A 26924-nucleotide genomic window follows, 5' to 3' on the forward strand; every position below is an offset into this window, starting at 1 on the left:
CAGAGCGGGGCTCCATCTCAAAAAAACAAAAAACAAAAAAAACCAGCTAGAGAGGGCCAGGGACCTGGTCAAGTGCATGGAACCACAGGTGGCCCATGGGGCTGGCATCTGGGTGTTCAGTTCAGGTCTGGGGCCAGCAGGGCAGAACCCCTAGAACCCTGACTTGCTCCAAAGGTGAGTCTGTGGCCACCACCATCACCACCACCACGGAGCTGACTTCCTGGGTTTCTCTTTCGCTTTGACTTGCCCTAGGGATGGGCTGTGACACTCACTTTTTTTTTTTTTTTTTTTTTTGGTCTTTTTCCCTTGTTCAGCTTCAATGTGTTCCGGAGTGGGGACGGGGTGGCTGAACCTCGCAGGTGGCAGAGAGGCTCCCCTGGGGCTGTGGGGCTCTGCGTGGATCCAATGGGGCCGCTGGTGACCTGGGTGGTCCCCCTCCTCCTCCTCTTCCTGCGGTCTAGGCAGGGTGGTGAGTCCCCCGACCCCGGCATGGCGGCTCGTCTTGCTGGGGAGAGGCACGTGTATGTGTGGAGAGCTGTGGGCCTGTTGTGTGGGTTGGTTTCATCTCTCTGTGCCTCAGTCTTTCCTGCTGTCAAATGGGAGATGGGCAGTCATGGCTTCTGGGATCGAACTTAGACATCTTTCCTCCGGTCTTGATTTTTCTCTTCTGTGAAATGCACTAAATCTTTTCCACCACCTCCCCGAGTTCAGTGAGAAAAAAACTAAGGAAGGAATGAAACGCAAGTATGTATCTAATAGGTATATATAGTATAGTATCTTATGTATGTAGTTTACAATAGATAGACATACATAATATAATGTATACAATTGTCTCCGTATTTATGGGGCAATGGTTCCAGGACCCTCTGCAGATACCAAAATCCAAGGATGCTTAAGTTCCTGATATAAAATGGTGAAGTATTTGCATATAACCTATGCGCATCCTTCCATATACCCTTTTTATTTATTTATTGAGATAGGGTCTCACTCTGTTGCCCAGGCTGGAGTGCAGTGACCTGATCATAGCTCGCTGCATCCTTGACCACCTGGGCTCAAGTGATCCTCCTGCCTTAGCTCCTTGAGCAGCTGGAACTGCAGGCGCACACTACCGTGCCAGGTTAATTTTTTTGGCGCGTACTTTTTACAGAGACAGGGTCTCAGTGGCTGAAGGAGGTCGCTGCCTCCTGGGGAAATGTTATTAATTATTGCTCCAACTGCTAGTGGGCCAAGTGTGCTTGCCTGGGCCAGCCCTGGCAGGCCTCTCCTTGCCATGCACCCTCTACTGTCTCTCCCCATGCTGGCTTCAGACACTGGTGCCACCCCAGGCACACCCCCACTTCTCTCTGCCCTCCAGACTGTTGGTCTTACTGTTCTTTCCTGCTGGGGGGACCTCCTGAGAGTGTCTCCCAAATATGCATCTCAACCTCTGAGGACTAAAGGGCGGTGGATGAATGGATAGACAGGTGGACGGGTGGGTAAATGATGGATGGATGAATTAATAAATACATGGATGGATGGATGGATGGATGGATGGATGGATGTGTGGCTGGATGGATATATCAGTAGGTAGATAAATGGAAAGATGGGTGGGTGTATGGATGAATGAATACATGGATGTATGGATGGATAGATTGGTGAGTAGATGGATAGATGGATGGTTGGGTGAATGGATACTGGATGAATGAATGCATGGATGCATGGATGAATACATGGATGGATGGGTGAATGGGTGGATGGTGGGGTGGATGGATGGTGGGGTGGATGGATGAATGGATGGATGAATACATGGATGGATGGATGAATGGATGGATAAATGGGTGGATGGTGGGGTGGATGGATGGATTAATACATGGATGGATGGATGGATGGATGGATGGGTGGATGGATGGGTGGATGGATGGGTGGATGGATGGCGGGGTGGATGAATGAATGGATTAATATGTGGATGGATGGATGGATGGGTAGATAGGTAGATGGATGAATGAATACATGGATTGATCGATAGGTGGATGGGTAGATGGGTGGATGGATGGACGAATACATGGAGGGATGAATATATGGATAGATGGGTGGATGGGTGGATGGTGGGGTGGATGGATGGCTGGATGGGTAGATGGGTGGATGGATGAATGAATACAAGGATGATTGGATAGATGGATGGGTAGATAGGTGAATGGATGGATGAGGACATGGATGGATGGATGGGTAGGTGGGTGGATGGATGGATGGATGGATGGATGAATGCATGAATTCATGGGTGGATGGATGGGTAGATGGTAGATAGACAAATAAATACATGGATGGATGGGTAGATGGGTGGATGAATACATGGGCAGATGGATGGATGAGTGGTGGTAGGTGGGTGCATAGATGGGAAGGTGGGTGGGTGGGAGGGCTGATGATCACTTGGGTGTAGACCCCAAGGCCGAGCCCTTCTCCCCACACAGTGCAAGGCCAGGGATGTCATTATGTCTTCATTGCCTTTGCAGCTGCCTGCAGAACCAGTGAGTGCTGTTTTCAGGACCCACCATATCCGGATGCAGACTCAGGTTCGGAGCAGTTCCTCATTGTTGGCTGAGGATTATGTAGGGCTCTACCTGACCCCGTCCACAGCAGACCCTCCCATGGCCTCTGCCACCCGGCCGAAGACCCAGCCCCGCCTGTGGTCTTGGGATCCCCCACCCCACCACCTGCTGGCCCATTCTTAACAGGTTTAAGGTACCCTGGAGCAGCCAGCAGCCTCTCTGAACCTCATCACTTCCCTAGCATGGTCTCAGGGCTGGTGTCTATGTCCGTTCAGATTGGTCGGTACATGGGAGAAAGTATCTTTTAAGTATTTTGAAGCCCCCCCCACCCAATAAATTATTGGAACATTTTATTTATTTATTTTTTCTTTTTGAGACGGAGTCTCGCTCTGTCGCCCAGGCTGGAGTGCAGTGGCATGATCTGGATCCGCTGCAAGCTCTGCCTCCGGGGTTCACACCATTCTCCTGCCTCAGCCTCCTGAGTAGCTGGGACTACAGACGCCCGCCACCACACCCGGCTAATTTTTTTGTATTGTTTTTAGTAGAGACGGGGTTTCACCATGTTAGCCAGGATGGTCTAGATCTCTTGACGTCACGATCCGCCCACCTCGGCCTCTCAAAGTGCTGGGTGCTCACAGGCATGAGCCACCTAGCCTGGCCTATTTATTTATTTTTGAGACAGAGTCTTGTTTTGCTGCCCAGGTTGGAGTGCAGTGGCCTGATTTCAGCTCACTGCAACCTCCCCCTCCCAGGTTCAAGCCATTCTGCGGCCTCAGCCTCCGAAGTAGCTGGGAATACAGGTGCCCGCCACCACAACCGGCTAATTTTTGTATTTTTAGTAGAGACGAGGTTTCACCATGTTGCCCAGGCTGGTCTCGAACTCCTGACCTCAGGTGATCCACCCGCCCCAGCCTCCTAAAGTGCTGGGATTCCAGACATGAGCCATCGCGCCCGGCCATGTTGTTGGAACATTTATGCTCATAATGCACCCTGCAAAGGGTCTGACACTGAGCAGACACACCGTTCATTCTCTTGTTTGATAACGATTTACTGAGCACCTTCTATGTGCGCACATGGATCTAGACATAGCGGGCTGTGAGCTCAATTGACTTCCCAAGACCACAGCCTAGTGGAAGAGATAGACAACAGGCAAACAAATGTCTATACTGCATGTGATGATGTGTTTTGAAGAACCAGAGGAGGGAAGCTGGGGCCCGGGGCAGCCCCCCCACAAAAAAAAAACACCAGAAGGAGGGTGAGGGATAGAGAGGGAGGTAGCAGGACATCTGGCCTCTTTGAGGACGAGTTAGAAGGCTGAGGATTCCTTTTTTTTTTTTTTTTTTTTTTTTGAGGCGGAGTCTTGCTCTGTCGCCCGGACTGGAGTGCAGTGGCCGGATCTCAGCTCACTGCAAGCTCCGCCTCCCGGGTTCCCGCCATTCTCCTGCCTCAGCCTCCCGAGTAGCTGAGACTACAGGCGCCCGCCACCTCGCCCAGCTAGTTTTTGTATTTTTAGTAGAGACGGGGTTTCACCGTGTTAGCCAGGATGGTCTCGATCTCCTGACCTCGTGATCCGCCCGTCTCGGCCTCCCAAAGTGCTGGGATTACAGGCTTGAGCCACCGCGCCCGGCCGAGGATTCCTAATAGGTTGAGGTGAGAGATGGTGGGAGATGAGGTAGGAAGGACGCAGGGAGGGTTTAGGCTGAGGTGACACTGAAAGATGTAAGCATCACAAAGATTTGTCCTGGGCACAAAGACCCCTCCAGACTCTGGTCTGTTCCCAAGCCTACAGGATCTCTTCCAGGCTCAGCCTCGGGCCCTAGGAACCTGAGCTGCTATCGGATATCCAGTGCTGGTTACGAGTGCTCCTGGCAGTATGAGGGTCCCACAGCTGGGGTCAGCCACTTCCTGCGGTGCTGGTGAGGACCCCTCTACCATTCCTAAACCCTCACCCACCATCCCACTCTTGCTCCAACCCCCTCTGGTGCCCCTACTCTCGGATGCGTGATCTTGGCTGGGTCAACACTCCTTCCTGGGCTTCTGTTTCTCATCTAAGAAGAAAGGGTTGGAGGATTATGGTGGGGGGTGGTCAGCGAGGGTAGGCATCCCAGGGTGGGTGGCCATGAGGGTCTCTCTAGTCCTTCTTTTTTCTTCACCCTTTCACTTATCCGTCCGTCCATCCATCCATCCATCCATCCATCCATCCATCCATCCATCCATCCATCCTTCCATCCATCCATCTACTTACTTGTTTCTTTTTTCTTTTTTTGAGATGGAGTCTTGCTCTGTTGCCCAGGCTGGAGTGCAGTGGCATGATCTCAGCTCATGGCAATCTCTGCCTCCCGAGTTACAGTGATTCTCCTGCCTCAGCCTCCTGAGTAGCTGGGACTATAGGCACACACCACCGCGCCTGCTAATTTTTGTATTTTTGTATTTTTTAGTAGAGACAGGGTCTCACTATGTTGGCCTGGCTGGTCTTGAACTCCTGCACTCCAGCCTGGACGACAGAACGAGACTCCATCTCCAAACAAACAAACAAACAAACACCAATAAAATGATGCCGGGATTTGATGCACAAAGTTGGCTGTGGGGTCCACCAGGACCCCAGACTCGGCACTGACACCCTCCTTCCTGCTGCAGCCTTAGCTCCGGGCGCTGTTGCTACTTCGCCACAGGCTCAGCCACCAGGCTGCAGTTCTCCGACCAGGCCGGGGTGTCTGTGCTGCACACTGTCACACTCTGGGTGGAATCCTGGGTCAGGAACCAGACAGAGAAGTCTCCTGAGGTGACTCTGCAGCTCTACAAGTCAGGTTAGCACCTTGTTCTCCCCGCTGTCCCTTTTATACCCAGAGGCCATCAGGCTGCAAGGCTGGAGCTGGAGGGGGATTCCTGGCCCCTGGCAAGGGATTTGATACTACTAGCCATTGTCACTTCATGTAGTGTCACACAAACACTATTATGACAAAGCAGTCTTTCGTGGTCCTCTTACCAATCCCCTATTCCTGGGCACTTAGGCTGCTTCTGGTTTCTCTCTGCTGTCCATAGTGCTACCAGGAGCTGCTTGGGTTCTTAATATCTGTTCTCATGACTCAACATCTTGTATTTGTCCGGGCGCAGTGGCTCTCGCCTGTAATCCCAGCACTTTGGGAGGCTGAGGTGGGCGGATCACGAGGTCGAGAAATCGATACCATCCTAGCCAACATGGTTAAACTCCATCTCTACTAACAAGACAAAAATTAGCCAGGCGCAGGCCACGCACGCCTGTAGTCCCAGCTACCGTGGAGGCTGAGGCAGGAGAATCATTTGAACCCAGGAGGCAGAGGTTGCAGTGAGCTGATATTGAGCCACTGGACGCCAGCCTGGCGACAGAGTGGGACTCCATCTAAAAAACAACAGCAACACACACAAAAAAGGCAAAACATTTGCCTGGTGTGGTGGCGCGTGCCTGCAATCCCAGCTACCCAGGAAGCTGAGGCAGGAGAATGGCTTGAATCTGGGAGGCAGAGGTTGCAGTGAGCCGAGATCACACCACTGCACTCCAGCCTGGGTGACAGAGCAAGACGCTGTCTCAAAAAGAAAAGAAAAGAAAAGAGTGAAGGAAATCATGTCATTTGCCACAACATGGACAGAGCTGGAGGACATTATGCTGCGTGAAGTTAGCCAGGCACAGAAACAAAAATATTGCGTGATCTCACTTACATGTATAATCTTTAAAAAAAAAAAAAGTCGAACATCTAGACACTGAAAGTAGAACCATGGTTACCGGGGATGGGGAGAAGGAGGAAATGGGGTAGATGTAGGTCAAAGGAATAAAATTGATTGTTACGCAGCATAAATAAGTCTAGAGTTCCAATGTACAGTAGAGAACTATAATTAAAAACAGCATATTGTATATTGAAAATTTGCCAAAATAACAGATTTTAGGGCTGGGTGCAGTGGTTCATGCCTGTAGTCCTAGCACTTCGGGAGGCCAAGGTGGGAGGATCACCTGAAGTCAGGAGCTCGAGACCAGCCTGACCAACATGGTGAAACCCCGTCTCTACTAAAAATACAAAAATTAGCCAGGTGTGGTGGCGCACACCTGTAATTCCAGCTACTTGGGAGGCTGAGGCAGGAGAATCGCTTGAACCTGGGGGATGGAGGTTACAGTGAACCAAGATCACGCCACTGTACTCCAGCCTGTGTGACAGAGCAACTCTGTCTCAAAAAAAAAAAGGTGTTCTTATCACACGCCAAAAAAGTAATTATAGAAGGTGATGGATATGTATATATATATATATTTAAGAGATGGGGTCTTGCTATGCTGGCCAGGGTGGTCTTGAACTCCTGGGCTCAAATGATCCTCCTGCCTTGGCCTCCCGAAGTGTTTGGAGTATAGGCGTGGGCCCCTGTGCCTGGCCATGGATATGTTACATTGCTTACTGTAGTAATCATTTCACTATGGATACGTACATCAAACCATCATACCTCTTAAATTTATACAATGATATAATAAAGAATTAGGCAGGGTATGGCCGCAGTGCAGCAAGACTAATTTATGCTAATTTATGTCTCTCCTTAGGTCAGGTTCCTTGAAACGGATCTAAAAACTAAGTACAATTTCCCTGAGAGTTCTAAAAAAAAAAAAAAGAACTGGCTGGGCACAGTGGCTCATGCCTGTAATCCCAGCACTTTGGGAGGCTGAGGCGGGCGGATCACCCTCAAAAGACAGGCACTTTTGTGGATTGCTTGTCGGAATCGATTATCCTCTGCCAAGCAATTCACAAAAGTGCCTGTCTCTTCCCAGCATTGCCAGCAATGGGTGTTAATTTTTTTTTTTTTTTGAGATAGAGTCTTGCTCTGTTGCCCAGGCTGGAGTGCAGTGGCCAGATCTCAGCTCACTGAAAGCTCCACCTCCCAGGTTTACGACATTCTCCTGCCTCAGCCTCCCAAGCAGCTGGGACTACAGGCACCCGCCACCTCGCCTGGCTAGTTTTTTGTATTTTTTAGTAGAGACGGGGTTTCACCGTGTTAGCCAGGATGGTCTTGATCTCCTGACCTCGTGATCCCCCTGTCTCAGCCTCCCAAAGTGCTGGGATTACAGGCTTGAGCCACGGCACCCGGCCAGGTGTTAATATTTTAAAGATATCTTCACTAGCAGGATCCTGTGTATCAATCTTTATTAAAAATTATTTATTTATTTTTAAATTTAAATTTAATTTAATTTATTTTTTTGAGACAGAGTCTTGCTCTGTCATCCAGGCTGGAGGGCAGTGGTGCGATCTCATCTAACTACAACCTCCGCCTCCCGGGTTCAAGCGATTCTTCTGCCTCAGTCTCTCAAGTAGCTGGGATTACAGGCGCCCACCACCACGCCTGGCTAATTTTTGTATTTTTAGTAGAGACGGTGTTTCACCATGTTGGCCAAGTTGGTCTTAAACTCCTGACCTCAGATGATCCACCTGCCTTGGCCTCCCAAAGTGCTAGGATTACAGCCATGAGCCACTGCGCCTCGCCATATTTGTTGATTTTTTAGAGACAAAGTCTCCCTCTGTCTCCTAGACTGGAGTGCAGTGGTGCGATCAGGGCTCACTTCAGCCTCAACCTCCTAGGCTCAAGTGATCCTCCCATCTCACTCTCCTAAGTAGCTGGAACCACAGTCATGAACTACCATGCCCGGCTAAGTTTTATGTAGAGATGGGGGTCTCACTATGTTGCCCAGGTTGGTCTTGAACTCCTGGACTCAAGAGATCTTCCTGCCTTGGCCTCCCAAAATGCTGGAATTACAGGGTGAGCCACCATATGTGGCTTGTGTATAAATCTTGACTCTTTGAATCATAGTATACCAGGCTTAGCTGGGACCTGCAAGGTGTCCGCTAATTCATATTTAGGGATTCGGTTGCTTAGCCTGAACCGGGTGGATTTTCAGGGCCCATTAACTGACATTCGTGTGGGCTGCCCCTCGCCAATCCCTGCCTCTGCTTCCAGTTAAATATGAGCCTCCTCTGGGAAACATCAAGGTGTCCAAGTTGGCTGGGCAGCTGCGTATGGAGTGGGAGACCCCGGATAACCAGGTTGGCGCTGAGGTGCAGTTCCGGCACCGGACGCCCAGCAGCTCATGGAAGTTGGTGAGTTTATTTCCCAAGTCCAGGGTGGACACGGGCCTCTCCAGGGCACCTTCACCCCCAAATCAGTCTCACCATCACTGCATCTGTCCCTGCTCCCAACCAGCCCCCACTCTAGCCCCTCAGGTGGTTTCTTCTTTTTCTTTTTTCTTTTTTTTTGAGACGGAGCCTTGCTCTGTCACTAAGGCTGGAGTGCAGTGGCACGGTCTCAGCTCACTGCAACCTCCACCTCCCAGGTTCAAGCGATTGTCCTGCGTCAGCCTCCCGAGAAGCTGGGATTACAGGCAAGCACCTGCCACCACGCGCAGCTAATTTTTGTATATTTAGTAGAGACGGGATTTCGCCATGTGGGCCAGGCTGGTTTCAATCTCCTGACCTCAGGTCATCTGCCCACCTTGGCTTTCCGAAGTGCTGGGATTACAGGCATGAGCCACCGCGCCTGGCTCCCACTAAAATGTTTTAAAATAAATTTTTTTCTTTTGGAATAATCTTCGATTTTCAGAAATGTTACTATATAAACTAGTGCAGAGAACGCCCATATAGCCCTTACCCAAACTCCTCTAAATGTTAATGTCTTACATAAACTCCAGGCATTATTTGAATGTCACCAATTTTTCCAGGAATGTCTTTTTTCTGTTCCCAGATTCAATACAGGATCCCACATTGTGTTTACTAAAAATAATTATTAATTTTTAAAATTTAGTTATAATAATTTTTTACTGCTTTATATGTTTCTAAAGAAGGTTTGAACCTAGAGAAGGTTCTCTAGTAATTAACTATAGAAATAATCCCTGGGCCGGGAGTGGTGGCTCAAGCCTGTAATCCCAGCACTTTGGGAGGCCGAGACGGGTGGATCACGAGGTCAGGAGATCAAGACCATCCTGGCTAACACGGTGAAACCCCATCTCTACTAAAACATACAAAAAACTAGCCGGGCAAAGTGGCAGGCGCCTGTAGTCCCAGCTACTCGGGAGGCTGAGGCAGGAGAATGGCGTGAACCCGGGAGGCAGAGCTTGCAGTGAGCTGAGATCCAGCCACTGCACTCCAGCCTGGGCAACAGAGCGAGACTCCGTCTCAAAAAAAAAAAAAAAAAAAAAAAAAAAAGAAATAATCCCTGAAGGTATAGTCTTTAATTTAAAAAAATTTAGCCAGGTGCGGTGGCTCACACCTGTAATCCCAGCACTTTGGGAGGCCGAGTTGGGGTGGGATTGCTTGAGGCCAGGAGTTTGAGACCAGCCTGGGCAACGTGGTGAAACCCTGTCTCTACCAAAAATGCAAAAATTAGCCAGGTGTGATGGTGCGTGCCTCTAGTCCCAACTACTCAGGAGGCTGAGGCGGGAGGATCACTGAGCCCTGGGAGATTGAGGCTTCAGTGAGCCATAATTATGCCACTGCACTCCAGTCTAGATGACAGAGTGAGACCCTGTCTCAGATAAATAAGTACATAAATAAATAATTGTAAAACAGCAAATATTTTTCAGCATTAAAACGCAAAACAATATATGAATACGTTCTTATTCTAGGGTGACTGCGGACCTCAGGATGATGATACTGGTGAGAATAATAATAGTAATGACAACAACAGCTGCAACAAGTTGGCATTAATTGAGCGCCTACTGTATGCCAGGTCCAATGCTGAATTTTTTGTATGCCTCTTACCCTGCCCCAAGTTCAGTATTGGATTATTTCCATATTCCAGGTGGGAAAACAAATCAAGACTTGGAGGGGGTAAGAAGCCTTTGGCCAAGGTCATGACCCAAGGGATGGTCATGGCTGGGACTTGAACTGAGGACAGGGATGGATGTGGGTGATCCTGGAGGCCCTAAGAGGACAGGACCTGGCCTGCTTCTGCTGAGCCCCCAGGACCCAGCACATGGCTCTGTACACAGTTGGAGCTCGATAAGTGCATGATGGCTAAGTGACTGGGGCCAAGTCCTGGACAATTCTTACAGCCTGATGTTTGACCTGCTTCTCCCCAGAGTCCTGCCTCTGTCCCCTGGAGATGAATATGGTCCAGGAGTTCCAGCTCCGACGACGGCGGCTGGGGAGCCAGGGGAGTTCCTGGAGCAAGTGGAGCAGCCCTGTGTGTGTTCCCCCTGGTAAGATCACTCCGGGCACAGGAACAGGGGCAAGCGTTAGAAATAAGGCAGCAGCTGGAGGTGGTGGTGCACCCCTGTAGTTCGAGCTGCTCAGAAGGCTGAGGCGGGAGGATCACTTGAGGCCAGTGATTTGAGACCAGCCTGGGCAACGTAGTGAGACCCCAACTCTAAAAAATAAAATAAAATGGGGCCGGGCGTGGTGGCTGATGCCTGTAATCCCAGCACTTTGGGAGGGTGAGGTGGGTGGATCACTTGAGGTAAGGAGTTCGAGACCAGCCTGACTAACACGGTGAAACCCCTTCTCTACTAAAAATACGAAAGTTAGCTGGGGATGGTGGTGGGAGCCTGTAATCCCAGCTACTTGGGAGGCTGAGGCAGGAGAATCGCTTGAACCCGGGAGCTGGGGGTTGCACTGATCGGAGATCACGCCACTGCATTCCAGCCTGGGCGACAGGGCCAGACTGTCTCAAAAAGTAAAATAATAATAATAATAATAATAATAATAATAATAATAATAATAATAATAAAATAAGATGGAAAAAGAAATAAGGCAGCAGGTATTAGAAACAAGGTGGTAAGTGTTAGAAATAAGGCAGAGGGAGAAATGGGTGCTCAAACCCTGACAATGCGGCATCTGGTCTTGCTGCACTCACTTTAGGGTTTTTTGGTTTGTTTTAAGACAGTGTCTTGCTCTGTCACCCAGGCTGGAGTGCAGTGGTGCGATCTTGGTTCACTGCAACGTCCGCCTCCCAGGTTCAAGTGATTCTCCTGCCTTAGCCTCCCAGGTAGGACTACAGGTGACCGCACCCTCGCCCAGCTAATTTTTTTTATTTTTAGTAGAGATGGGGTTTAACCATGTTGGCCCAGCTGGTCTCGAACTCCTGGCCTCAAGTGATCGTCCCACCTTGGTCTCACAAAGTGCTGGAATTCCAGGCATGAGCCACTGCGCTCCACCCACTACAGAGCTTTATCAAGTGAGAATCATCAGGCTGAACCTCACGGTGTCTCAAGGACAATGTCACTTGTAGCTGGCAGGGTGTACTAAATGGCTGCTGCCCTGACCCTGGGCAACAGGGAATTGAGTGAGAGGGTTTCAAATCATGCAGAAACACCTGGTGCTGTGGTTTATGCCTGTAATCCTAGCACTGTGGGAGGCTGAGGCCTGAGGGTTGTTTGAAGCCAGGAGTTTGAGACAAGCTTAGGAATCAAAACGAGACCCTGTCTCTAGTCTATAAAACAACAGCAACAACAACAAAACCCTGCGGAGAAATACATTTGCATTCGAAGAGAAACTTAGAGGCCAGGCAAAGGTGGCTCATGCTTATAATTCCAGCAGTTTGGGAGGCTGAGGCAAGCAGATCACAAGGTCAGGAGTTCGAGAACAGCCTGACCAATATGGTGAAACCCCATCTCTACTAAAAATAAAAAATTAGCCAGGCGTGATGGTGCACGCCCGTAGTCCCAGTTACTCGGAAGGCTGAAGCAGGAGAATCGCTTGAAACCGGAAGGCAGAGGTTGCAGTGAGCCAAGATCGCACCACTGCACTCCAGCCTGGGCGGTAGAAAACAAACGAAAAAACAAACAAACAAACAACAAACCTTAGACAACATGAAATTACAGGTGGCAGTTATCCCTGGGGATGCGAGCGGTGTTAATTTTTCTTCCTCCAGTTTTTTCTCTTTTCTGCAATTTGGGGCAGCAAGGGATTTTCGCTTTGTGAATGTGGAGAATCCATCATTTACAAAGAAAACATCCATCAGTCTTTCTCTCCTCCCAATTCTTCTGGTTGGTTTGATTCTGATTGCAGAAAACCCCCCACAGCCTCAGGTGAGATTCTCAGTGGAGCAGCTGGGCCGGGATGGGAGGAGGCGGCTGACCCTGAAAGAGCAGGTAACGGGGCTGTCACAGGGCTGTGGGGTGGCCTGGGATGGGGAGCAGGAGGCAAAAGGCTGGAGGCCGATGAGCAAGTGAGAGATGGAGGGAGGAGAGAAGTAGAGGTGGCAGTAAGTGGGCAGATTGTGAGTTTAACTCTGAAGGCCATAAGGAGCCATGGAGTGTATGTGAGCAGGGGAGGGACACGACTGGACATGTTCACAGGCTTTCCCTGGCTCCTGTGTGAGAAACAGAGTGTGTGGGAATTGCACAGAAGCCAGAAGGCCAGGAAGGAGATAATGATGACTGCATTTGCCTGGGTAGCAGGTTAAATCCCAAAACAGGCCGGGCGCGGTGGCTCACACCTGTAATCCCAGCACTTTGGGAGGCCGAGGCGGGTGGATCACGAGGTCAGGAGATCGCGACCATCCTGGCAAACACGGTGAAACCCCGTCTCTACTAAAAATACAAAAAAAAAATTAGCCAGGAGTGGTGGCGGGCGCCTGTAGTCCCAGCTTCTCGGGAGGCTGAGGCAGGAGAATGGCATGAACCCATGAGGTGGCAGAGCTTGCAGTGAGCCGAGATAGCGCCACTGCACTCCAGCCTGGGCGACAGAGTGAGACTGCGTCTCAAAAAAAAAAAAAAAAGTCCCAAAACAACCCATTAAGTGCAGTCTGATTAGCCCCATTTTACAGAGAGGGAAACTGAGGCACAGAGGGACTATTTCTGTTGAGACAAAACTGGCAAATATTCCACTCATTGACTTTACCATAGTCGTCTTAGCCAGGTCCCTAATGGGCTGTTACTATAAGGCTGTAGCAAAAATCCTTTACTTCCTATGTTCCTCTAACTCAAAATTCCTTTCCTAAGGAAAAATGTTCTACTTGAGGTAACTGGGTTAAAAGATGGAAACATTTTTTTTCCTGAATGTCAGTGGGTTTTGTCAATTTCCCACTTCCCCCAAGCTAGATGTGTGCTGGTGGTGAATGGCTGTCTCACAGCAGCTTTGCCAGCATTGAAATTTATTATTTTTTAAATTTTTGATGCATGTTATCGACTGTGGCCTTTGGCCAAGTCTGTCCTCATAGGCTGTGTCCTGCTGTCTCCCCATGGGATGATGAATGTGATCAGGTCCCCACGAGCTGTCTTTCATACTCCTGACAGCCAACCCAGCTGGAGCTTCCAGAAGGCTGTCAAGGGCCGGCGCATGGAGCGGAGATCACCTACCAACTGCAGCTCCACATGCTGTCCTGCCCGTGTAAGGCCAAGGCCACCAGGACCTTGCCCCTGGAGAAAATGCCCTATCTCTCGGGTGCTGCCTACAACGTGGCTGTCATCTCCTCGAACCGATTTGGTCCTGGCCCAAACCAGACGTGGCACATTCCTGCTGACACCCACACAGGTGCCTCCTCTGGGTGGGGAGGAGGTATGAGGGCCCCTCAGAGCTGAGCACCTACTCTGAGCTAGAGTAGGCCTCAGCTAGACCAGGGTGAGAGGAGTGAGGCAGAAAATTTTAAAGCAGTGCCTAATTTAGGGGTATATCAAAAATTCAGTAATCAGTCGAGTGCAGTGGCTCATGCCTGTAATCCCCATGCTTTGGGAGGCCAAGGCAGCTGGATCATTTTTAGTAGAGATGGGGTTTCACCACGTTGGCCAGGCTGGTCTCGAACTCTTGACCTCAGGTGATCCGCCTGCCTTGGCCTCCCAAAGCATTGGGACTACAGGCGTGAGCCACCATGCCAGCCTAATTTTTGTATTAAAAAGTAGAGATGGAGTTTCACCATGTTGCCCAGGCTGGTCTCAAACACCTGCCCTCAGGTGATCCACCTGCCTCAGCCTCTCAAAGTGCTGGGATTACAGGTGTGAGCCACCGTGACCGACCTACTATTATTATTATTTTTGAGCTAGGTTCTCAGTCTGTTGGCAGACTGGAGTGCAATCATGGCTCACTGCAGTCTTGAACTCCCAGACTCAAGTGATCCTTCCGCCTCAGCCTCTGGAGTAGCTGGGACTATAGACGTGCACCACCACACCTGGTTAATTTTTAATTTTTATTTTTTGTAGAGACGGGTCTCCCTATGTTGCTCAGGCTGGTCTCGAACTCTTGGGCTCAAGTGATCCACCCATCTCCACCTCCCAAAGTGCTAGGATTACAGGTGTGAGCTGCCACACCCAGCCTGGTCCCATATCATAGTGAAATGGTGCCTGTAAAATTCTCAGCATTGGCTTGGCACATGCAGTCGGTACTCAATAAACGGCTGTTGCTATCCCCAGAATTGCAAGCAGTATCCGTCTCTGACATTCGTGCAGACACCCTGGCGGGAGGGAGTGGGAGAGATTTGCCCAGGGACAGAGTGGGTGTGTGCTCGTGCTTCTGAGTTTGGCATGAGACCACCAGTGGGGCCAGTCAGGCCGGGGAGGCCTGGTCTTGCATCTCACTCTCCGCCCAGGCGAGGCAAGCAGTGGGCGGCCAGGTATCTGCCGCAGCCGGAGACGCCTACAAGGCTGGAGGTGGGTGTAATGGCAGTACAGGAAGCCCTCATGGTGAATATCCTGGCAAGGAGACAGCAGTTAGGCTGGAGGAGGACTCAGCTCATTCAAACACCATCTGCTGACTGGATGCGATGGATCACGCCTATATCCCAGCACTTTGAGAGGCCAAGGCAGGTGGATCACTGGAGGTCAGGAGTTCGAGACCAGCCTGGGCAACACGGTGAAACCTCGTCTCCACCAAAAAAAAGAAAAAAAAATTAGCCGGGCATGGTGGCACGTGCCTGTAGTCCCAGCTACTCGGGAGGCTGAGGCAGGAGAGTCGTTTGAACCCGGGAGGAGGAGGTTGCAGGGAGCCGAGATCATGCTACTGCACTCCAGCCTGGGCGACAGAGCAAGACTCTGTCTCCAAAGAAAAAAAACAAAAAAAAGAACAAATGCCATCTGCTACCCACTTTGTGCCTGACTCCCTAGGCAGCCTCCAGTGCAGGGAAACAGCCAAACACAGACACCCCTGGCCTGTAGGGTCAGAGGTATAGACGAAAGTGTGGGAGACAGGCTGCAGGAGCCAGAGAGGGGGGGGCTGGGGAGAGGGACGGCAACTGTCTGATGGGTTTCTCCCCTCTCCTTCCAGAACCAGTGGCTCTGAATATCAGCATCGGAACCAACGGAACCACCATGTATTGGCCAGCCCGGGCTCAGAGCACGACGTACTGCATTGAATGGCAGCCCGTGGGCCAGGATGGAAGCCTTGCCACCTGCAACGTGACTGCGCCTCAAGACCCGGATCCGGCTGGAATGGGTAATGGCCTGGGACGGCCTGCCTCTGCTCCTCCTCTGTGCCCTCCCTTTTAGCTCCTGGTGGGTTCAAACCTGCAGGGAAGGCACATAGCGGGTGTCTGAGGTCCAGAGAGGTGCTGCTGCTTACTCGAGGTCATACAGAGGTAGGGACAGGGTGAGGTTCGGAGCCTCTCACCCATGTGGGTCTGGAACCTCCTGCTGGCATCCTGAGCTCAGTGCCAGGCAGATCGCACACCTGGAGGTAATGAATCTCACATCCTAAGGTGTTTGTTAAATATTCAACTGCGCCAGGGAAGGTGGCAATCATGAGATGCTGGTGGCAAATTAATGAGGGGTCTTTAGGGAAAGGGGGGACTATGAGGCTCCGGTAGACTCTCATTCTCCTGCTTCCTGCTCTGGGCCTTGCCAGAGCCCCAGAAAGCCTCAACCTCAGCCTGTTCCTTGAGGAATTCACAGCCTGAGGAGACAGAACTGGACAAGGAACCCCTGACCCCATTGGCCTGGCAAGGTGGCTAACGCCTATAATCCCAGCACTTTGGGAGGCTGAGGCAGGTGGATCACCTGAGGTCAGGAGTTCAAGACCAGCCTGGCCAACATGGAGAAACCCTGTCTCTACTAAAAATATAAAAATTAGGCAGGCATGGTGGTGCACATCTGTAATCCCAGCTGCTCAGGAGGCTGAGGCAGGAGAATACCTTGAACCCGGGAGGTGGAAATTGCAGTGAGTCAAGATCGCGCTATTGCACTCAAGCCTGGGCAACAGAGCAAAACTCTACCTCAAAAAAAAAAAAAGAAAAGAAAAGAAAAAGAAGCCCTGGTTCCATGGAGTAAGGGCTGGGTTAGAGGAGGATGGGGATGGGGTTGGGTGCATTGCATAGAGAGGAGATCCTGGAGGAGGGGATATTGGTGCAAGGGCTTTGAAGCGTGAGTAGGAGTTTTCTGGGGGTTCCCGGCAGATGGCACAGCCAGTGCAAAGCTGCAGAGGTGGGAACACAATCTACTGAATGGCCTGGCCTTTGCTTATCCTTCCAGCAACCTACAGCTGGAGTCGAGAGTCTGGGGCAATGGGGCAGGAAAAGTGTTACCACATTACCATCTTTGCCTCTGCGCAACCAAAGAAGCTCACCTTGTGGTCTACGGTCCTGTCCACCTACCACTTTGGGGGCAATGGTAAGTGATCCAAACCTGCAGGTTTACATTATTTTTCTTTTTAAATAATTTAAAAAAATAGAGGCTGGGCGTGGTGACTCACACATGTAATCCCAGCACTTTGGGAGGCCAAGGTGGGTGGATCACCTGAGGTCAGGAGTTTGAAACCAGCCTGGCCAACATGGTGAAACACTGTCTCTACTAAAAATACAAAAATTAGCCAGGTGTGGTGGTGGGTGCCTGTAATCCCAGCTTCTCGGAAGGCTGAGGCAGGAGAATTGCTTGAACCCACGAGGCAGAGGTTGCAGTGAGCCGAAATCGTGCCACTGTACTCCAGCCTGGGCGACAGAGCAAGAATCTGTCTCAAAATAAATAAATAAAATAAAATAGAGACGGGTCTCACTGTGTTGCCCAAGTTAGTCTCAAACTCCTGGACTAAAGCGATCCTCCCACCTTGGTCTCCTGAGGTGCTGGGATTACAGGTGTGAGCCGCTGCACTCAGCCACCTGCAGGTTTATCTCTATGGAGGATTCAGCAGGAACTTTCAGTGTCAGGAGAAGAAAATGAGCATTTAGAGGCACCTGCAGCACGTCAGGCCAGACATATGGAGCTCAGCTCATTGGACAGCAAAGACGTTCTGAGTGGCATTGTTCATATTTTTCTTTTTTTGGAGACAGAGTCTTGCTTTATTTCCTAGGCTGGAATGCAGTGGCACAATCATAGCTCACTGCAGCCTCGAACTCCTGGGATCAAGTGATCTTCCCACCTCAGCCTCCTGAGTACTTGGGACTACAGGCATATGCCACCATGGATGGCAAATTTTTTTCGTTCTATAGAGACAGGATCTCGCTATGTTGCCCAGGCTGGTCTTCTGGTCTTGAACTCCTGGGTTCAAGAGATCCATCAGCCTTAGCCTCCCAAAGTGCTGAGATCACAGGTGTGAGCCATTCTGTCTGGCTTAACAGCATTGTCCTTTTTTTTTTTTTTTTTTTTTTTGAGACAGCGTCTTGCCATGTTCCCCGGCTGGAGTGCAATGGTGGCATAATCTTGGCTCACTACAACCTCCGCCTCCCGGGTTAAAGCGATTCTCCTGCCTCAGCCTCCTGAGTAGTTGGGATTATAGATGTGTGCTACCATGCCTGGCTAATTTTTTGTATCTTTAGTAGAGACGGGGTTTCAGCATGTTGGCCAGGCTGGTCTCAAACTCCTAATCTCATGATCCACCTGCCTTGGCCTCCCAAAGTGCTGGGGTCACAGGTGTGAGCCACTGCGCCCGGCCAGCATTGTCCGTTTTATAGATAGGAAAACTGAGGCCCAGGGAAGGAAAATGACAGTGACTGAGTGGCAGAACCAGAATTAAAACCCAGCACCTGACTCTGTGGCCAATGCTACCCCCGTCTCTGGACAGTGGGAGGCTGGGCATTCAGGAAGTGCTCAACCAGCACTCCTTTTTTTTGTTTGTTTGTTTTTGAGACAGAGTCTCACTCTCTGGCCCAGGCTGGAGTGCAGTGGCACGATCTTGGCTCACTGAAACCTCTGCCTCCTGGGTTCAAGCGATTCTCCTGAATCAGCCTCCCGAGTAGCTGGGATTACAGGCGCCCACCACCATGCCCGACTAATTTTTGTAGTTTTAGTGGAAACAGGGTTTCACCATGTTGCTCAGGCTGGTCTTGAACTCCTAACCTTAAGTGAACTGCCCTCCTTGGCCTCCCAAAGTCCTGAGATGACAGGCATGAGTCGCTGTGGTGGGCTTTTTTTTTTTTTTTTTTTTTTTTTTTAAGACAGGGTCTTGCTCTGTCGCCCGGGCTGGAATGCAGTGGTACCATCTAGGCTCACTGCAACCTCTGCCTCCTGGGCTCAAGTGATTCTCCTAACTCAGTCTCGTGAGTAGCTGGGATTACAGGTGCCCGCCACCATGTCTGGCTAATTTTAGTATTTTTAGTAGAGAAGGGGTTTTGCCATATTGGCCAGGCTGGTCTCGAACTCCTGGCCTCAAATGACTCACCCACCTCAGCCTCCCAAAGTACTGGGATTACAGGAGCAAGTCATTGTGTCAGGCCTCGACCAGCACTCTTGGCGTTTACTATGACAATGGTACTGGTTGCAGCCTCAGCAGCTGGGACACCGCACCACGTCTCAGTGAAGAATCATAGCTTGGACTCAGTGTCTGTGGACTGGGCACCATCCCTGCTGAGCACCTGTCCCGGCGTCCTAAAGGAGTATGTTGTCCGCTGCCAAGATGAAGACAGCAACCAGGTGTCAGGTACGTGAGGCAATGCAGACGTGGCTCAGGTAAGAAGAGAGGATCCTAGCCTGAGATTTCCTTTGCTGTGTGACCCTGGGCACCTTGCTATCCCTCTCTGAGCCTTGGTTATCAGACCCTTAAAACAAGAGAATTGGCTGGGCGTGGTAGCTCGTGCTTGCAATCCCAGCACTTTGGGAGGCCAAGGCAGGTCAATCAGCTGAGGTCAGGAGTTGGAGACCAGCCTGACCAACTTGGAGAAACCCCGTTTCTCCTAAAAATATAAAATTAGCCGGGTATGGTGGTTCATGCTTGTAATCCCAGCTACTTGGGAGGCTGAGGCAGGAGAATCGCTTGAACCCGGGAGGCGGAGATTGCAGTGAGCCGAGATTGCACCGCTGCACTCCGGCCTGGGTGACAGAGTGAGAACTTGTCTCAAAAAAACAAAAACAAAAACAAACAAAAAACAAAAACAAGAGAATTAGACTTCAGGGTTTTTTAAAAATTTAATTTAATTTAATTTAATTTTATTTTATTTTTTTGAGACAGAGTCTCGCTCTGTTGCCCAGGCTGGAGTGCAGTGGCCGGATCTCAGCTCACTGAAGTGGCCATGTACAGCAGCAGCAGAAGTCCTGCTCCTTGTAGAGCGGGAACACCCCACAGGCAGGGTAGTTACCTCTCATATTTATATCCGCTTTTAATTATATGCAAATGAAAGGTCAGTTTATGCAGAAATATCTAGGATGAGGGTGGTAACTACCGGGTTGTGGGATCATTGCCATGGACGGGGTGGTAATTTCTGGGTGTTGCCATGGTAATGGTAAACTGACATGGCACACTGATGGGCGTGTCTTATGGAAAGCCCAGGACCTGTTTTACCTAGTCCTCAATTTGGTCCTGTGTCCAAGCCCTGCCTCCAAAGTCCAATACTGCCTCCAACCTCAGATCCATCTGCCCAAAGATCCAACAAGTCATCCGTGCGGTGGCTCAAGCCTGTAATCCCAGCACTTTGGGAGGCCGAGGCGGGCAGATCACGAGGTCAGGAGATCGAGACCATCCTGGCTAACACGGGGAAACCCCGTCTCTACTAAAAAATACAAAAAACTAGCCGGGTGAGGTGGCGGGTGCCTGTAGTCCCAGCTGCTTGGGAGGCTGAGGCAGGAGAATGGCGTAAACCCGGGAGGTGGAGCTTTCAGTGAGCTGAGATCTGGCCACTGCACTCCAGCCTGGGCGACAGAGCAAGACTCCGTCTCAAAAACAAAAACAAAAACAAAAACAAAAAAACAAAAAACTAGCTGGGCGAGGTGACGGGCGCCTGTAGTCCCAGCTACTCGGGAGGCTGAGGCAGGAGAATGGCAAAAACCCAGGAAGCGGAGCTTGCAGTGAGCTGAGATCTGGCCACTGCACTCCAGCCTGGGTGACAGAGCGAGACTCTGTCTCAAAACAAAACAAAACAAAACAAAACAAAACAAAACAAAACAAAAAATTAGCTGGGTGTGGTGGTGGACACCTGTCATCCCAGCTACTCAGGAGGCTGAGGCACAAGAATTGCTTGAACCTGGGAGGTGGAGGTTGCAGTGAGCCGAGATCACACCATTGCACTCCAGCCTGGGCAGCAGAGTGAGACTCCATCTCAAAAAAAAAAAAATATTGAGTTGAATGGGTGCATTAAGAGAAGAGATTTTAGCAAAATGCCTATGAATCCCCACCCCACCCACAGGCTGTGGTAGCCCAGCCCGGCCTCTGAGAAGTAAAAGGGTCCCAGGACTCAGGATTGCCTCTCCCACTGCAGAGCATCCTGTGCAGCCCAGAGAGACCCAAGTAACCCTCAGTGGCCTGCGGGCTGGTGTAGCCTACACAGTGCAGGTGCGAGCAGACACGGCGTGGCTGAGGGGTGCCTGGAGCCAGCCCCAGCGCTTCAGCATCAGTGAGTGGAGGGGGTGGGACCCAGTTATTTGCACTGCGCTTCCCATAATGATCTTAGCAGCCCTGCCCTCACCCTCATTCCCTCCATGGCTCCCTACCGCCCTCAGAAGAAAGTAGCAGCTCAACCTGCTCCCATTGCCTTCTCTTGCAGCTTCCTCTCACACTCCAGGAGCCTTGCCCATGCAGGCCCTTCCCTCCCTCCTGCCTGGAATGTTTGTTTCCCCATGGTCCAACTCCTATTCATCCTTCAAAACTCAGCTCAAAAGTTCCCTCCTCCAGCAAGCCTTCTCTGCCTCCTTCTGGCCATGCCCTTGTCTACAACTGGCCCTCCTCCCTGGTCTGACACCGTGGATTGGGGGTAGATGTGTCAAAGTATCTGGGGGCTCTTGGGGAGGAGGGAGGTGCAGGAATCTGTTCATTGAGCGAGAAATAAATCAATGCAAAAATAAGGAGGACGCAGGCGAAGCCCGGTGCGGTGGCTCACGCCTGTAATCCCAGCACTTTGGTAGGCTGAGGCTGGAGGATTGCTTGAGCCCAGGAGTTCAAGACCAGTCTGGGCAACATGGTGAGACCTCATCTCTACAAAAAAATATTTTAAAAATAGTGGGGTGTGGTGGTACACACCTGTAGTCTCAGCTACTCAGGAGGCTGAGGTGGGAGGATGGCTTGAGCCCAGGAGTTCAAGGTTGCAGTGAGCCGTGACCGCACCACTGCACTTTGGCCTGGGCAATGGAGCAAGACCCTGTCTCAAAAAAAAAAAAAAGAAGAAGAAGAGGAAGAAGGAGAAAGAAGAAGAAGAGGAAGAGGAAAAGAAGAAGAGGGAGAAGGAGAAGGAGGAGAAGGAAGAGAACAATACAGGCTCTGTTGTCTGGGGTGCATGGTTATAAGAGATTCAGAGATCAAATGATCCCTGTACCTGCCACGGTGTCCTTTCAGTTCCAAGAAAACCAACTGGAATCCAGAGAACAAAAGAGTCAGGGTTGGCCGGCCGGGCGTGGTGACTCAAGCCTGTAATCCCAGCACTTTGGGAGGCCGAGGCGGGCGGATCACGAGGTCAGGAGATCGAGACCATCCTGGCTAACACGGTGAAACCCCGTCTCTACTAAAAAAATACAAAAAAAACTAGCCGGGCGAGGTGGCCGGCGCCTGTAGTCCCAGCTACTGGGGAGGCTGAGGCAGGAGAATGGCGTAAACCCGGGAGGCGGAGCTTGTAGTGAGCCGAGATTCGGCCACTGCACTCCAGCCTGGGCGACAGAGCGAGACTCGTCTCAAAAAAAAAAAAAAAGAGTCAGGGTTGGTATGGGGCAGGCAGGCCTGGGTCCAGGGGCAGCCACAGTGCCCTATGTGTAGGCTCTTGGAATTACAGAGTCTTTTTTTTTTTTTTGAGACAGATTTTCTCTCTTGTTGCCCAGGCTGGAGTGCAATGATGTGATCTCGGCTCACTGAAACCTCCGCCTCCCGGGTTCAAGCGATTCTTCTGTCTCAGCCTCCCGAGTAGCTGGGATTACAGGTGCCCACCACCATGCCCAGCTAATTTTTGTATTTTTAGTAGAGATGGGTCTCACCATATTGGTCAGGCTGGTCTTGAACTCCTGACCTCAGGTGATCTGCCCACCTTGGCCTCCCAAAGTGCTGGGGTAACAGGCATGAGTCACTGTGCCCGGCCTGGAATTACAGAGTCTTGAACACTTCCTGCATGCCAGGCCTTTATTCCTTGACAGCTACCGGGCAGGTGGGTTCTGTGGTCTCCCAGTGAGAAGCCTGTGGCATGCGCACCAGGGTGAGCAGCAAGTTCGTGGAGAAACCGGGCCCTCCCAGCTCCTTCCCTGAGGAAGAGGCAGGAGGTAGTAGCCCTCTGCCAACCCACGCTCTCCCACCCCAGAAGTGCAGGTTTCTGATTGGTTCATCTTCTTCGCCTCCCTGGGGAGCTTCCTGAGCATCCTTCTCGTGGGCGTCCTTGGCTACCTTGGCCTGAACAGGTAACTGACACCTCTTACCGTTACCATAGTGATGGTAATGATGCCAGGCAGGGGAGCCCCAAAGTGGAGCTTAGCCCACTGATTGGGTTCTTGGCTCTGCCTAGGAAAGAATTCAAGGGCAAGCCAGAGGTAGAAGAAAACAGCTTTACCGAAGAAGCAATTATAGCTCCGTGACTGCCTCTGCAGAGCAGGGCTTCCCTGTAGGCGGAGAGTAGCCACTGAGAGCGGTTTGGCAGTCAGATTTATACTTACTTTTAATTGCATACAGATTAAGAGGGCAGTTTATGCAAAATTTCTTTTTCTTTTTTCTTTTCTTTTCTTTTGTTGTTTCCTTTTTTGAGGTGGAGTCTTACTCTGTCACCCAGGCTAGAGTGCAGTGGCATGATCTTGGCTCACTACAACCTCCTCTTCCCAGGTTCAAGCCATTTCTCATGCCTCAGCCTTCCAAGTAGCTGGGACTACAGGTGCGTGCTGTCACACCCAGCTATTTCTTTTGTATTTTTAGTAGATACAAAATGTTTAGTAGATACCATGTTGGCCAGGCTGGTCTTGAACTCCTGACCTCAAGTGATCCTATGCAGAAATTTCTAGGGAAGGGTAGTAAGTTTTGGGTCCTTGGGTCATTCCCATGGAAAGGGGCGGTGACACTGGTGGGCATGTCTGATTGAAAGCTGCTTTCAAGCCGGGCGCAGTGGCTCATGCCTGTAATCCCAGCACTTTGGGGGACTGAGGCGGGCAGATCGATTTAGGCCACAAATTGGACACCAGTCTGGCCAACATGGCGAAACCTGTCTCTACTAAAGATACAAAAATTAGCTGGGTGTGGTGGCACGCATTTGTAATCTCAGCTACTCGGGAGGCTGAGGCAGGAGAATAAGTTGAACCCAGGAGGCAGAGGTTGCAGTGAGCTGAGATTGCACCACTGCACTCTAGCCTGGGGAACAGAGCGAGACTCCATCTCCAAAAAAAAAAAAAAAAGCTCAGCTCCTCTCACCATCCCCCTTTCCTCTTCAGGGCCACACGGCACCTGTGCCCGCCGCTGCCCACACCTTGTGCCAGCTCTGCCATTCAGTTTCCTGCAGGGAAGGAGGTAAGGACTTGTTTTCTAATCCTAAGTCTTTTTATTGGGTGCACACGCTGGACAAGGGTCACGCATTAGCTCATTTTATTCTCACCCAATCCATCAAGGTAAGAACTCCAAAACCAGTGCTCCAAACCCCTTCCCACTTTAAAGACAGGCAAGCAGAGGTCCATTTCCTGGCACTAGAAACAGAACTCAAAGTGGCTTTATTATAAAGGGCACCTGATGGAAAAATCCTAAGGCAGTGGGCTTCTAGATATGGCTGAATCCAGGGACTGGGGTCTATCTCGGAGCTGCCCATTTAGGGTTCTCCCCCAGGCATGCCGAGCCTTCTCTGATTGGAAGCAAGGTGTCCATTCTCCCCATTAACTGGGGCAAAAGTCTCAGGGCCATCACTGATTGGTCCAGCTTTGTTCACAGGCTCTTCCCTGAGCCTATGGCTGGAACCAGAGGGTTAGGGAAGGGTCTGATGGTTGGGCTGGCGAGGGTCACATGACCAGTGCTAGAGCTGAGGTGGGGCCACTGCACTGTCAGCCACACCATCTGTGAAAAGAGGGGAGAGAACTTTCCCAAAGAGAGAGGGAAGTGCTCTTCCTAAGAGGGGCTGAATGGGGGTCATTGAGGCAGAGTTCATCCTCAAATTGGTCTCAGGATATATATATGTATTTCTTTTTAGTAGCGATGGGGTTTGGCCATGTTTGCCAGGCTGGTCTCAAACTGCTGACCTCAAGTGATCCACCCGCCTCAACCTCCCAAAGTGCGGGGATGACAGGGGTGAGCCAGTGCGCCCATCCAGGTCTCAGGATTTTAGAGAATTTAGCCAGCAGAGACCCGGTCCGTTCCATCCTGCTGTAGATAGGAAGTAGAACTCCGCTCACAGCTGTGGCCCTACCCTCCCTCTGCAGACTTGGCAGTGGATCAACCCAGTGGACTTACAGGAAGAGGCATCCCTGCAGGAGGCCCTGGTGGTGGAGATGTCCTGGGACAAAGGCGAGAGGACTGAGCCTCTTGAGAAGACAGAGCTACCTGAGGGTGCCCCTGAGCTGGCCCTGGATACACAGCTGTCCTTGGAGGATGGAGACAGGTGCAAGGCCAAGGTCCTGGGGCCCTATGGGCCAGATGGTTAGGGGTGCAACACTGCCCCGGGGTGGGGGGCTAGATGTCCATCGCTCCTGGAAGATCAGGACCTGTAGGCTTCAGGGAGAAACGGGAACATCCACTTTGTCTTACACACACAGGAAGAGCGACTATCTCAATCACAATGGCTGGTTATTAAGCACTTATGGCATACCCAGCCTATTCCATCCACTCACATGATTCCCTACCAAATTCCCACAACCACCCCCTGAAAGGAACCATAACTGTTGTATTTTACAGATGTGATCACTGAGGCTCAGAGAGGGTGAGTGACTCGCCTGAGGCTACTCAGCACACACAGGAGTCAAATTTGGACCCAAATAACCCAGAGCTCCTCCAGGCTCCAGTGCACCTGCCTCCTCTCTGCCCGGTGCCTGTTGCCACGCATCCTGTGGGGGAACCCTAGATGCTGCCATGAAATGGAAGCTGCTGCACCTTGCTGGGCCTGGCGTCCGTGGAGCAGGAGCAGACCCTGCCATTGACCTGTTCTGGAGTAGAATAGACTGGGAATGGGAGCAAAGGGGGATCAGATGGATCCCCGGACCCTGGGCTGGGCATCCACCCCCAGGAGCACTGGATGGGGAGTCTGGACTCAAGGGCTCCCTGCAGCATTGTGGGGTCTTGTAGCTTGAGGATCCAGGCATATGGGGGAAGGGGACTGTAAACATTGTGGAAAAAATGATGGTCCTCCCATCCCATCCCCACCCCCCTATAAAATGGGGGTGATGGTAATGACCTTACACAGCTGTTCAAAATCATCGTAAATGAGCCTCCTACTGGGCATTTTTTCCCGTTTGAAGCTTGAATGTCCTCAAAATCTCAAAACACGAGCCTTTGGGTTCATTCATTCATTCATTCATTCCACATATATTTATTAATCTCTTCCTCTGGGTCTCCTCCAGGAGCACCTAATCTGGGGGAGACAGAGCCGGATGAGAGCTGGGAACCCTGCTAAGCTGGGACTGAGCAGGGGAAGGGACGGCCTAGGGGGAGTGGAGCAGCCGGGCACTCTCGTAACAGGAACCGTGGTTTGCCCCTATGCTCCTTCCTCTTCACGCCCAGCAACTCACAGCAGGACCCTTGCCCCCTTTACACACCCTGAATCCTCCCTCTTTCTGCCCACACTCTGCAGCCTCCTCCCCCTGATCTCCACTGCGGTCTGAGCCGAGGTGTTGCGGGGCTCCTGAAATCCCACCCCAGTCCCGGCGATTAGCGGTTAGTCGCAGATCCCCGCCATGGCCACCAGGTGGCAACAGCGGCGCGCGTTTCCCCGGCCGGAGCCGCCCTGCCTTCTCCTACCGTGTTTGCTAACAGACTTTTCCGGTTTCAGAGGAGGGGAATTAAAGCCCAGAACTACTGAATTTTGTGGCAAAAAAAGGATGAGACCTCTCGGGGAGAGACCTCTTGCAGCCAGTAGGGCCAGGAGGCAAGAGTCCCAGGCCCCTACCCTTTGGTGGGGGACCCCCGTTTCCCCATGGACGCATCCAGATGGGGAAACAGAGGCCTGGGCTCCCGTGTCCCA

General features: G+C 51.2%; 1 protein-coding gene across 18 annotated transcripts; it reads left to right on the forward strand.

Moving 5' to 3' along the window:
* Positions 1-228: 228 nt before the first annotated feature.
* Positions 229-26245, forward strand: IL12RB1 (interleukin 12 receptor subunit beta 1). 18 transcript variants are annotated; one of them, XM_026456950.1, is made up of 17 exons: positions 229-469; positions 2490-2549; positions 4327-4441; positions 5163-5332; positions 8490-8629; positions 10150-10180; positions 10606-10725; positions 12533-12615; positions 13762-13999; positions 15722-15889; positions 16921-17058; positions 19145-19300; positions 21072-21206; positions 23088-23184; positions 24199-24274; positions 25171-25362; positions 25643-26245. In XM_026456950.1, exons 1-17 carry the CDS (start codon positions 406-408, stop codon positions 25646-25648), a joined length of 1989 nt encoding a protein of 662 aa, XP_026312735.1. In that variant the 5' UTR covers positions 229-405; the 3' UTR covers positions 25649-26245. The 18 variants fall into 18 exon arrangements, with proteins under 18 accessions (XP_026312735.1, XP_026312736.1, XP_026312731.1 ...); XM_026456951.1 differs by having other exon boundaries at positions 25171-25349; XM_026456948.1 differs by having other exon boundaries at positions 237-469; positions 4315-4441.
* The last annotated feature ends 679 nt before the right edge of the window (positions 26246-26924 follow it).

Source organism: Piliocolobus tephrosceles, chromosome 21 (genome assembly GCF_002776525.5).
Source record: "Piliocolobus tephrosceles isolate RC106 chromosome 21, ASM277652v3, whole genome shotgun sequence".
Lineage (NCBI taxonomy): Eukaryota > Metazoa > Chordata > Mammalia > Primates > Cercopithecidae > Piliocolobus > Piliocolobus tephrosceles.

Bases quoted from the DNA above. Each gene is read 5' to 3' on its own strand.
- IL12RB1 (XM_026456943.1), top strand. From the start codon at position 406: ATGGGGCCGCTGGTGACCTGGGTGGTCCCCCTCCTCCTCCTCTTCCTG. The intron at 4,442-5,162 runs GTGAGGACCCCT...TTCCTGCTGCAG, and splicing joins AGCCACTTCCTGCGGTGCTG to CCTTAGCTCCGGGCGCTGTT. The intron at 10,181-10,605 runs GTGAGAATAATA...GCTTCTCCCCAG, and splicing joins ACCTCAGGATGATGATACTG to AGTCCTGCCTCTGTCCCCTG.